Source organism: Oratosquilla oratoria, chromosome 9 (assembly GCF_046742065.1).
Source record: "Oratosquilla oratoria isolate Oo_2021 chromosome 9, ASM4674206v1, whole genome shotgun sequence".
NCBI lineage: Eukaryota > Metazoa > Arthropoda > Malacostraca > Stomatopoda > Squillidae > Oratosquilla > Oratosquilla oratoria.
Genome location: NC_134785.1, coordinates 25328615 through 25340936, shown reverse-complemented (window position 1 = coordinate 25340936; position 12322 = coordinate 25328615). Strand labels below are relative to the sequence as shown.

General features: G+C 39.3%; 2 protein-coding genes across 2 annotated transcripts in view; both read left to right on the top strand.

Annotated features, from left to right (window-relative positions):
* The first annotated feature begins 8 nt into the window (after positions 1–8).
* On the top strand, positions 9–8042 carry LOC143027920 (UDP-glucuronosyltransferase 2C1-like). The gene is made up of 5 exons (XM_076189567.1): positions 9–44; positions 452–585; positions 2298–2517; positions 3731–3874; positions 7119–8042. Exons 1-5 carry the CDS (start codon positions 34–36, stop codon positions 7252–7254), a joined length of 645 nt encoding a protein of 214 aa, XP_076045682.1. The 5' UTR covers positions 9–33; the 3' UTR covers positions 7255–8042.
* A 1240-nt stretch (positions 8043–9282) lies between these two features.
* Positions 9283–12322, top strand: part of LOC143028270 (UDP-glucosyltransferase 2-like) — a 10144-nt gene continuing 7104 nt past the window's right edge. Inside the window, exons 1-4 of the mRNA XM_076190116.1 lie at positions 9283–9395; positions 10255–10438; positions 11785–11913; positions 12115–12255. Of these exons, the coding sequence (XP_076046231.1) occupies positions 9331–9395; positions 10255–10438; positions 11785–11913; positions 12115–12255 (519 nt within the window). The 5' untranslated portion in view covers positions 9283–9330. The remainder of the gene's footprint in view (positions 9396–10254; positions 10439–11784; positions 11914–12114; positions 12256–12322) is intronic.

The following is a 12322-nucleotide window of genomic DNA, read 5'->3' as shown; positions in this document are numbered from 1 at the left end:
AACAGCCTTGGATCTGCTGTTAAAACTTCCCATATGCCTGATAAGTATGAAGTTGATTATTCTAGCTTGACTTAACACAAAAATTCACTGAATCTTTTGTGACATTATCAAGGAACAGAGTTAAATGACTTCATTTAGGATTGAGTAAAATCAAACAAGTAAAATGAGAATGTCTTCAAGATATTTTCAGGAGTTGCAACCCTCAGTCAAGCCTTTAATTTCAAGGAGGACTTATTTTTTCCTAATATATAACAAACTGGAGGCATCAATAGGCGAATGGGAAGTAATGGTATTTAATATTATGTGATTTAGGGTCGGGTGTATTTCTGACCTATGTGGAAAGTGAACCATGACCCAGTTCACTCATTAGGATTATCCAATCTATCCTGGCTTATTAAGTGAATAATTTTTCAAAGAAGGTTCATATTCATTTCATGCTGGTTAATCATAGGTACCTCCTGGCGCTGGTGAGGGCATTTGGTCGTCTCCGGCAGAGGGTGTTGATGAAATGGAACGAGGATCACATCAAGGGACTCTCACCCAACGTGCGCATCGCCAAATGGCTTCCACAGCAAGATCTCCTAGGTAGTTTGACCGGACGAAAGAGTCCCTTCCAATTGGTTGGTAACTAGACAGAATAGTGGAAAGGTTGTATCACGTTGTGTAATTGGTGAAATGTGTTGTAGCGAGGATGAACCCTTGCCTCACTCCTGAATTAACAGGAAAGAAGCTGGATACGCCTCCTGCATTCTTTACAGTACTCTCTGTCCCAGAGTATAAGCCAGGCAACAAGTCAGTAATCATCGTAGATCCCAGGGTACCCCACGACATATGGTAAAAAAAAAACTCTTTTGAAACTTACCTTGGCGATCCGCAAGAACGCGAAGTGTAGGATTTGATCTATTGTTGAATTAACTGATGTGAATCCAAATTACTCAGAGGTTGCAACTTTAGCATATGTGAAGGAACCTGTGTCAGCAACAGATGGGCAAAAACCTTTCCTGGCACACTGAGTAGTATGATATCGTGGTAGTAGTTGCGATCCTGCCAGTTCCCTTTCCCTTCCAAACAGAGACGACTAGACCATTTTTCCAATCAGAGGGAATTATATCGGACTGTCACACAACTTTCAGCAACTCCTCACAGATGTTTCTGGTGTCATCTACCTTTCCACCCTTCAACTTAGAGCCTCTTTGACCTCTATCAGAGAGGGTGGACATTCATCCATGGGTGGATTGGCAAATAAAACCCGAACATAATCAAGGGGAAGCTGTTTGCTTGGAGGGTCATCCATGAGCAACTGCTCAAAGTACTCGACAAAGGGGGTACATCCCTCCACGACTGACACTAGCTTACCATTAGCTGTTCGGACTGTGTTCCTCTGGGTCACAGATTTGAGGCAAAGTTTCTTCAAGTTTCGGTATCATCCCTGAGCTTCTCCAGATGAAACCCAGGTGTATGACATCTCTGAATTTTCCTGGGTTTCATACGCAGTCTAAGTGTTGTGACTAAAAACCTTTAATTAGTTCCAAACTATTCAGCACTCCGACAAACCTTGCAGTTCTATAGGATCTTCTAATGAGTACCAACAAACATTTAATCGATCTCCCTAGCCACTCCTCCGGCATTACTGTACCATATCCATTGGTGTGGCTCTCGTCTCTGGGACCAGGAATGAATAATCCTTAGCCTTGTGGACTTTGCAAATTTTAGAAGGAGAGAACTGTTGATATTCCTAGTTCCAGAACCATAGGAGGCAATACTTACTTCATGGGCAATTCTTTTGGTGCGATGAACTATACTGAAGTCATCTAAAAGAATAAGTGTGTTTCGTGGGGGGTACTGGTCAGCCATAGATTCAAAGTTGGCATAGAACAGGTGAATTAGTGACCCATAATAGGGAGGTTTCTTTTTTCCTGTACCAGGATGCATCCTCCTCATTGGCGGGTGACCAATAGGGGAACCGGTTTAGTCGTCTATAATCCCACCATGCTGTATGTAACACTAAGTAACATGATACCAATAAAAGGACAACTGCCTCACCTTTGTATCGAATGTCGAAGAAAAAATAATTGCCACTATTATAGAATCATTACCTGACAAGTTATCAATGTGTCCAAAACATGTATCATCTTTAATTTCTTCATTAGTCAGCACTTTGTTGCAGTAGGAGGAGGATTGCCCAACAGATGAATAACGACGACTGTCTACCTACTGGATGCATTTCCATTACATCCATTCCTCTTTTTTTTTTTTTTTTTTGACAATTACCCAAAATATTCTTTTGCATTTAACAGCCCACCCGAAGGCACGCCTCTTCATCAGCCACGGCGGTCTTCACAGCATAATGGAGGCTCTCCACAACGGTGTGCCCATCCTCGGTATGCCAATCTTCTCGGACCAGACACATAACCTGGCGAAGGGAGTCTGGAGAGGATGGGCAATTCGCCTCGACTGGACGGAACTGACGGAGGAATCACTGATGTCAGCTCTTGATATGGCTTTGAATAATACAAGGTAATGGCAAGGACGTCACTGGCGTCTACATTTCCGGCTTTAACCATAATTAGATTAGGGTACGCGGCGCTTAGATATCTAAGTTTAATTTTATTGTTCTTTGTTGATTATTGTTTTGATATTCTGTAGATTACTGTGGGGGGTAACTAGTGTAGTTTATACAACGGGAATTAAGATAGTTATTCATTTTCCACTGCGGATGTCAGGTGGAAACACAGTTGCGCATCTTATATACCAGATGCAAACTAATGTCATTTTTACCATGAATGGAATAAGATGTTAGCTTTCCTTCTCTTGAAATTCATGGGTTTTTTAAGAAAGGCATGGCTATGTGCTGTAACATAGCTTCCGTAGTGTTATCATATGAGTAAGGATTGTTAACTTTTATCTGTGTTATTACAAGGAGTTCTATGTACATTTAGGCAGCCTACACACGGAGCGTCTTTGTGACGTGCGTCATTTATGACGACCGTCGAAAAAGACGCTCGTTTTTAGATAACTATACTCGCAAACGTTGTCCTACACACGCAGCGTTAAAATGACGGTCGTCATTATGGCGCCTGAGCGTTGCGCGTCATCCTGCTAATTTCAATAACTATACTCGCAAACGTTGTCCTACACACGCAGCGATAAAATGACGGTCGTCATTATGGCCCCTGAGCGTTGCGCGTCAAATTAGCAGGATGACGCGCAACGCTCAGGCGCCATAAAGACGACCGTCATTTTAACGCTGCGTGTGTAGGACAACGTTTGCGAGTATAGTTATCTAAAAACGAGCGTCTTTTTCGACGGTCGTCATAAATGACGCACGTCACAAAGACGCTCCCTGTGTAGGCTCTCTGAAATTAGCAGGATGACGCGCAACGCTCAGGCGCCACAATGACGACCGTCATTTTAACGCTGCGTGTGTAGGACAACGTTTGCGAGTATAGTTATCTAAAAACGAGCGTCCAGATTATGACATTACTGTTTTCGCACACTAATGATATGGTTTTGTCATTTTTTCTTCTTCACTTGAATATAACCTTGGTCAAAACCCATTTTGTATACCATCAAGTATACGAGTCTTAATCCGGAAAATGACCTTCACCTAAATAAACTCAATGTCAAGAACAAATAGTAGGTGTGTCACCGCGATGAATGGTCCAAAGAAAGAGTTTCGTGTGACATTCTGGTACTATGCCGTTTTCATCAACATGCTTTCCTTTGGTAGACTCCGGGACAATGCGCGTCGGATGAGGGTCATCATTCGGGATCAGCCAATGACACCCGCGGAAACGGTGACCTACTGGGTCGGTTATGTGTTGCGGCACGGAGGGGCTCGCCACCTGCGGTGTCCTGCCGCGGACATGAACTGGTAAGATTTCCTTGTCACAATTCATGTACCGTAGCGTTGTTGTTGTTATCATGGGCTGTAGTTTACAGGCGCTTCTATCCTTGTGGACAATCTCACACTTTTGTCGTGCTTTCTTTGCGTCGATCCCGAATTCGGGTTAGGGACGGTGCTGCGGAATCAACGTTTGCGGAGATTAATGATAAACTCTACTTGAGTTTGCATTCAAGCCTCCAGTTGCTTGTGAAGTAAACAGCCAAATCATGATCAATTAGAATGTTCAGCTCTATTCCTTCTGAATTAAATAATCTACTGGCAAGATGCTGTGATGCCTGCCATTTATTTCATATTATTTATTCATTTGCTTGTTATTATTTGTCTGTTTGTTTATCATTATTTCCTTGATTATCATTTGTTACTTTTAGTTATCTGTCAATTTGTTATTAATTACTATCTACCTGTTTGTTTATTATTTAACTTTACCTATCTATTTATTGACTTATTTTATTAATTTGTTTATTTACTATTATTAATATTATTATTACTACTATTATTATTATTACACTGGGTTGCATCAGAAAAAAAATTCTTGCAACAGAGACGTCATTAACGTTTTTCATTACAGTTTCGCATGCTAAACCCATAAAGCATACCCATTTTTTCAGGGAGGTCCTCATTTTTTTTTGTAATAACTGACACTATATTTATAAGATTCATTGTGCAGAAATGCGTCTAAGCCAGGTCTATAAAAGACCTGTGAATATATAAGGGTAAGTAAAGGACATTCGAGGTTGACGGTACATTTCATATTATTGAAAACAAACAAAAACATGATAAATGGGCATAACATACATGCAGGCATGTAGATATCTGATTACAAAAAACACAGTTTTATTTGAAAGCTGAAGGCAGCTATTCTCCTTGAAAAGCACGCTTTCGCGACATTCTCTTGTGTGCCGGTTTATCAGCAGATGTTGTCCAGCTTCTTCGAAGAGACCAGCAGTAATCAGCCATCATGGTCACATTCCAATTGCCTTGATAGCTGTGCTCCATTTCGGATATATCTTGATGGAAGCTCTCCCCCTGTTCCTCACTGTACTCACCCACGTTAGCAGGAAAGTAGTCAAGGTGGCTATGTAGGAAATGTATTTTGATGCTCATGCGTGCGCCAGCCGCCTCATATGCTTGAAGCATGTTCTCAACCCGTTCCTTGTAGTCATCAGATTTTCTGTTCCCCAAGAACCCTGCCACAACTAACTTAAAACTTTCCCAAGCATTTCTTTCACGAGGTGTTAATGCTTCACTAAATCCGGAATCTGACATAAGCTCACGAATCTGTGGTCCTACAAATATGCCAGCTTGCAGTTTAGCATCACTAACAAGAGGGAATTTATGGGAAAGGTATTTAAACCCTTCTCCATCTTTCGGAAGTGATTTCACAAATTTTTTAATCAATCCCAGCTTTATGTGAAGGGGAGGTAGAAGCACTTTCTCTGCTGGTACAAGTGGTAGTGTTTTGACGTTATGGCGGCCAGGTACAAATTCCGTCCGTTGTGGCCATTCCCGTTGTCGGTAGTGTACGGAATCTGCACGGCTGTCCCACAAGCATAAAAAGCATGGATGTTTTGTGTGGCCTCCCTGCATCCCTAACAAAATAGTCAGGACCTTTAGGTCACCACAGAGAAGCCAGTTGTTATCCTGATATTGTATGTTGTTAAGAAGAAGTGACATGGTAGCATATGTTTCTTTTAAGGTAACAGAATGAGCAATGGGCAATGATGCTACTTGTTTACCATTAAAAAGTAGCACAGCTTTCAGACTCCTGGTGGAGGAGTCGATAAAGAGCTTCCATTCTTCAGGATGGTATTCTTTGCCCATGTGTTCTACAAGACCTGAAACATCGTGGCAATACACCATGTCATCTGACTTAGTAAAGTACTGCACGAATTCCTGCTCTCGATGCCTATACCATGCAAAGTGTGTATTACTTGCCAAAAGATTTTTCTCTGCTAACCTTGAACATAACAATTGTGCAGATTCTTTTGACAGCCCAAGATCTCTTACAAGGTCATCTAGCTCACTCTGTTCGAACAACTGAGGGCTTTTCCCAGAGGTCCCAGTCAACTTGATCTCTTGATACACATCCGGATTTTCACCGTCACTACATGAAGAGTCACTTGAACTAGCACGGTGTACATTCTCAGGAGGTATTGGCACAGGAACATCATCACTGTGTGGTACAGGTTGCATAGCTGATGGAATGTTTGGGTATTTAATGTGTTTCGAGCTTTTTAGCATACAAAAATAGCAGTCTTCAAGGTGATTTGTAGGTTCCCGCCACACCATTGGTATACCAAATGGCATTGACTTACGGTTTCCTTTACTCCAATGGCATAAACCAGAAAAACAGTTCACACAGCCAATGTGAGGAGCCCATGGTTTATCCTGATCTCCAATTCCGATGCCAAAGTAGGCACGATAGAGATGTTTTACTGAAGAAGTGATGGTGCGCTTCTGTTTTGATGGTGTGTACTTGCCGCATATGTAGCAAAAGGAGTCGGGGTGGTTCTTGCAAGTCCGTGGCATCCTTCAATTAATGAATCTGCAGCAATCCGTCAATGAATCTGCAACAAAATAGGTATATAAACATACTAGTATTAAACTAGTATTAAACATATAGTATTAAACATATATATAGTATTAAACATATATATTAATTAAATTAATACTCACAATTAATAGATTAAACCTAACACCTACAACACTCGACTAATTAACGTAAGGCGCCACAAATCTGGCGCGGATTAACAAAACACTACACTAGGACATATGCTGTAACACATAAACTAGAACTTTTGGAGCAAAATGACTACTACCACCGTGATCAGCACGAAAAATTGGTCTAGAAAATGATACTGTCATTTATGTTGCATTATTATTATTATTATTATTATTATCATTATTATTATTATTATTATTATTATTATTATTATTATTATTATTATTATTATTATTATTATTATTATTATTATTATTATTATTATTATTATTATTATTATTATCATTCATATTATCATTATTATTATTATCATCATCATTATTATTACTATTTATTTATTTATTCTATTTCATCTATTTATTTTTATTTTTGCATCCGGCCTAGTTATGGACCGAAAGGTCTCCTGTCGGCATGCTCCTCCTTTGTAATCCTTTGTAATCCTTTATCTTTACTCTTTTGTTTCTATTTGTATGACCCATATTGTTTCAGGTTTACCATCTACAACTTTGACGTTTGGCTCACCGTGATAGCTTCTTTCTCTCTGATGGTCTACGCAATCTTCATATTGATGAGATGCTGCTTACGTCGTTGCTGCCACAACAAGACCAAAACGAAGTTAGAATAGTCTTGATCACATTAGTCTCTACTTCAATTCCTCAGACTCTATTCTCTACAATAATGTACCAGCGGGTCCTCTCCTTTGTCCTTTGCTTGATCTGTGATTTGTAGCCATGTTTCAGTCTGAGGATATTATAACATTAACCAATCACAGCCCACCACGACAGAATAGTTGCTGGACCCGATCTCGTATTTTCAAAATGAAGGATATGTACAGATAATATAAAACAACTTAGAAGATAGTTATGATAATAAAATGACCAGCATTTTTTTTCGAAAATGTCGTGAACAATGTTGAAGTAAAAAATAACAATTTTAGTATCAAATTGTCCTTTTCTCCCGTTTCTAGGAAACAGCAAAAATCATGGAAAGAAAACTATATTCTTTCTTCCATTTTACTTTTTAAGTCACTTGGATGTGGTCTGGGGCTCGACGCTACGGCAAAAATGTTAGCTCATTTATTAAGAATCTTTAGGGAAGGCAGACAATCTTCCTAAAATGAATTAACTGAATATCGAGAGTAGTTGTGTCACAGCTGAGGCCATGGTTATATAACTGTGTATGGGTTTTCTCATGATATGTACCGTAGGTACCGCGATCTATGTATGCATTGCTCGGCCACGCTGCAATGTCGCTCTGAGACATAGTGATATCCTGTATAGAGAAGTATTTATCCTTTTCAATAATAGGTCTACACCAAATGTTAGGTATAAAATTTTTATCGAGTAGTATCAGGTAAACAGTATAATGTAGGAATGGGAGCATTATTATGTATATATAGAGGAGCTCAAGGAATGTGCCATAAGATGAATATCGCAGTTAAGACATGTTAACAAAGAAAATAAATTCAGAAATAATCATTAGTGTGTCTATTCATGCCTTGAGTGTCCGGAGCGGAAGAAAATACATTAATTGACTCAACAGATTTTATAGAAAACTGGTCTGAATTGTTTGAATTTGTAAATGACAAAATCATAAAAAAGGTAAAATAAGAGGGTTACATATGTCTATCTCCACTTATTACGTACAGAGTAGCCTTGCATGATAAAGAACTCTTTCAATTTAGGGTCTGCGTGATCAGCAAAATAAAATTACACGATGCTAACATATGGACACTATACTAATAATATCATCAAGATGAAAAGGTTGAGTGTATGTAAGGGGCGTGGGATGATCTGTCCCCAACAATATATATATATATATATATATATATATATATATATATATATATATATATATATATATATATATATATATATATATATATACGTATACATTGAATGGTTCCCAGTGATCAATTGATATCTTTTTTCAACCACAAATCACTTTTAATTCCATGCAATCGCAGTCGAGACTAAAGAATCACTCGATGGAGGCATCCGTTGGAAATTGAAACGTGGACGAGCCGAGAATTCGAACCCAGCTAACCCATAACAAAGTTACAGTGACTTAAACCAATACGCTTTTATTTCTCTTGATAGTGTATTGGTTTAAGTCACTGTAACTTTGTTACGGGTTAGCTGGGTTTGAATCCTCGGCTCGTCCACGTTTCAATTTCCAACGGATGCCTCCATCGAGCGATTCTTCAGTCTTGACTGCGATTGCATGGAATTAAAAGTGATTTGTGGTTGAAAAAAGATATATATATATATATATATATATATATATATATATATGGGGGAGGGATATTTAATAGTAAACATCTTCCCAACTGCCTTGGCATCGGGGGGAGGGGTACATTTTCTTGTCTCCCACCCCTAGGATCTACCTATGTACTTATGTTACTGATACGCTGCTGTACTGTTCTGGATTCATTACGTGGTAATGTTCACCCAGTTTTCTATGAATGGAGACTAATCTCCGCTCAGACATGAATGTTGATAACTCTTAACTTCTGCCATCCCTCTGTACTCCTACCCTCCTTAAATCTTTTTGTTAACACGTCTATGGCTATATGTCCGTTGCGACATCGTCGTCAGTGATAGATACCCTGTTTGTTACTAGCAAAACAATACTGAAAATGATAATGTGGCAAAGATGTCAAGGACCAGCACTTGAGTGATAAGATGTTTTACTTAGTCCCATGAATCTCCGGCGTGTCACAAGGCCACAGTTGCCTCTGGACATTTACTCTACACCCTTCAACAGGTAAGGATCCATTGCGTAACGTTAACCATCCGGACTTATGTTGTGTTTACACTTGGTCATTCCCGGATGCATGGAACGTAACCACCATCAGCGTCATGGTGAGTGATTTGTGTGAATCGAAGTATTCGAACTAAGAAGTCAGATTTATCTCAGTAATCTCTTCTGTCCGGTGGTTGGCTTTCAGCACGTTGCTCTACATGTAGGTGACCTTGACCAATGACTATTGGTCCTATTTCTTTTAACTCTCTTAGCCATGGTTATCCTTTTTATTACTTTCGTTTGACTAATGCCAGTCGATTCAATTATATATATAAAAAAGAAAACATCCCTGGTTTCCAAATATCTATATACAGTTACTTTACTAGTTTGAAAATATATAATATTTTTCCGTCGTACAACCGCGTGCGTATATTTAGACTAATACATTGCCGACTTTCCGTGCCAGACCAGAGCTTTGATCTCATATGAGCCTAGATCTCTGAAAAAATGTAAATCTTTATTTCACTGTGAAACAACTGTAAGTAGCTTGTATATTTACCATTTTGCTATAAGTTTACATGATAAACTACGAATTCTCTCGTGTTTGGTGTTCATATGTAGATTAGAAATAAGTAAATGGTATTTTTCCAATTATATTAGCATTTGATAGGACGAGTGATGGTGATTTTGCTTGTCTGGAAAGAAAGTATACGAACATATTGTTAGATTCATTGTTGTTTTGAGACCATAGAAGCTAGGAATTGCTGTAGAAGACAAACCAATCCAGCTTAATTGAGTTTTTCGTCTTTGGGAATAATATAGTTCATTTATTGAGATCAAAATGGTGAAACAATTATAAGATGTGTCATTTGTCCCACAGAGACTCAGACAAGATGCGTCCCCAGGAAAAACTACGCGGAATTACTCTACTACTCTTGGCCCTGCTGTCTGGCCAGTACGGAGTCCAAGCCTCCAGGATCCTCTTCCTGGGTCCTGTCGTAGGCAGGAGTCACAGCCAATTCTACGCAGCAATAGTCACCACTTTGGCTAATCGTGGCCACGAGGTTAAGTAACAGTGCACTACAACATAATTGGTTGTATCCCCTCCCTCTCCCCCTCTGTTGGTTATCAGGCCGGACGGCCCTTCACCGCTTTCACTATGCCTCTCCAGATGGTTCTATACTCTGCCAATTCTTTCCAGTCTTCTCCTGGTGCCACCCTCTCCACGTCCTTTACTCCATCTGTACCTGGGTCTCCCTAATGGTCGTCTTCCCTGTAATTGGCTGTATGTAGAGGTTAATTTTGCATCTTATGCCACGTTCTCATGTAATTTTTGTTTAGGAACACTCAGTAGAGCTACATACCTACGGGGGTATACTAACCTCCACACTGCGTATATGCCATAAAAGCTTATGAAGATGCATTGATACTACAAAATTAATGACAGACCTAAGTAATGAGCACCTCTACAGCCAAATCTTTTAAGTTGTGAATTAACATTGCGTGTGGTAAATCGCAAAAAAAAAGCTGCATTGAACAGTAACGCATATATCATTAAGACTTCAAGTTATACAAATGAGAATATTCTAAAAATGGTAAAACAAAACAAAAACAAAACAGAAAAAACAAAACAATGTCAGCTTAGGGCAGAAATTCCGTGAAAGTTCACTTGGTAGATGTAGACTAAAATGATGAGGAAAAAAGAAATGTATGTGAAAAATCACATGAAACAGAAAAGAAATATCAATTTGTTTCGAGCTGACCTCTCTGCCAAGTTATCGAGGCCAAAAGGCGTAAAACCAAGTCCGGGTCATCATCTTTTCATACCAATGCAGGGAGAGTTAGGCTTCCAGACAGGTTATGAGGTCGAGCCCAGTCTAAAGATCTCCAACCCTGTTGGTTTGTGACTTAAACTTAATTCTTAATGGTTGCGTCCATCCCTTATTGTATTTACCTAGCCTAAACTCTATGCTATTTTGTACATTGGCGTCACTTCCCATAACTATTGATATGGTTTTTCTATAATTAATCAATCCATGTTTCCTTCTTGCTGTCCTAGATGAATGCGTGTGTGAGTATGCAGATGGGCACACATGTATACAAATTTAACAGTCGACCCAACAAACCTATATTCCAGTAATCTCATCTAGATGATTGATAAAATAATATGTTACCCCCCCCCCAAAAAAAAAAAAAAAAACCGAATGTATGATGACTGAATACCTGATGCTAGTAAGGTAACACCGAAAAAGAAACATAGGGAACTACCTAATTAGCGGCAACATTTGTTGGAATTATATTCATGTTCTGATAATGGTTTCATCTTGAGCATGAGGTTCTTGGTTGATTTTGAATATACGTTCCTTGGATCTTTGATGAGTTATATTTTTTTCACTCTCTCTCTCTTTAGATGACGTTCGTGTCACCCTATGCTTCGAAGCAGGAGACCCCGAGGGTACGAGAGATCGTCCTACCAGACCTCAACTTTGCCCCTCTGATGCCTAACGTCTTCAAAGAAGGCTCATTTGCTTATAGAAACGTAAATCATCGTGACAGTTGAATTTGCTTCAAATTGAACAAAGGCAGAAAAAAAGGATTCATAACTACTTTCTTCTCGGACCCGGAGCAACCAATCACTAGTCTTATTGGAATATTCTATTTGTACATACTATAATATTAACTTCAGCAGACTAGATAATGCTTGTAGTATACTAATCCTAACTTTTGTTCTTCCATGAAGCTTACATATCTCACTGCTGACCTCTGTGCGCAAGGGCTTCAGGATCCTAAGGTGGTAAAACTTTTTGATGAGACCTTTGACATGATCATGACACCCACTGGATGGTCAGAATGCTTCCTGGTGTTTCAACACCGCTTAAGGGTAGGTTAAATGTCTCTTGTATGTCACCAAGGGCTTCAGGGTCCTAAGGTGGTAAAACTTTTCGATG

What these genes read in the sequence shown, in the direction of transcription:
- LOC143027920 (XM_076189567.1), top strand. An exon ending in ATGGCTTTGAATAATACAAG is followed by an intron (nt 2,518 to 3,730) that starts GTAATGGCAAGG and finishes TTCCTTTGGTAG; the next exon opens with ACTCCGGGACAATGCGCGTC. An exon ending in CCTGCCGCGGACATGAACTG is followed by an intron (nt 3,875 to 7,118) that starts GTAAGATTTCCT and finishes ATATTGTTTCAG; the next exon opens with GTTTACCATCTACAACTTTG.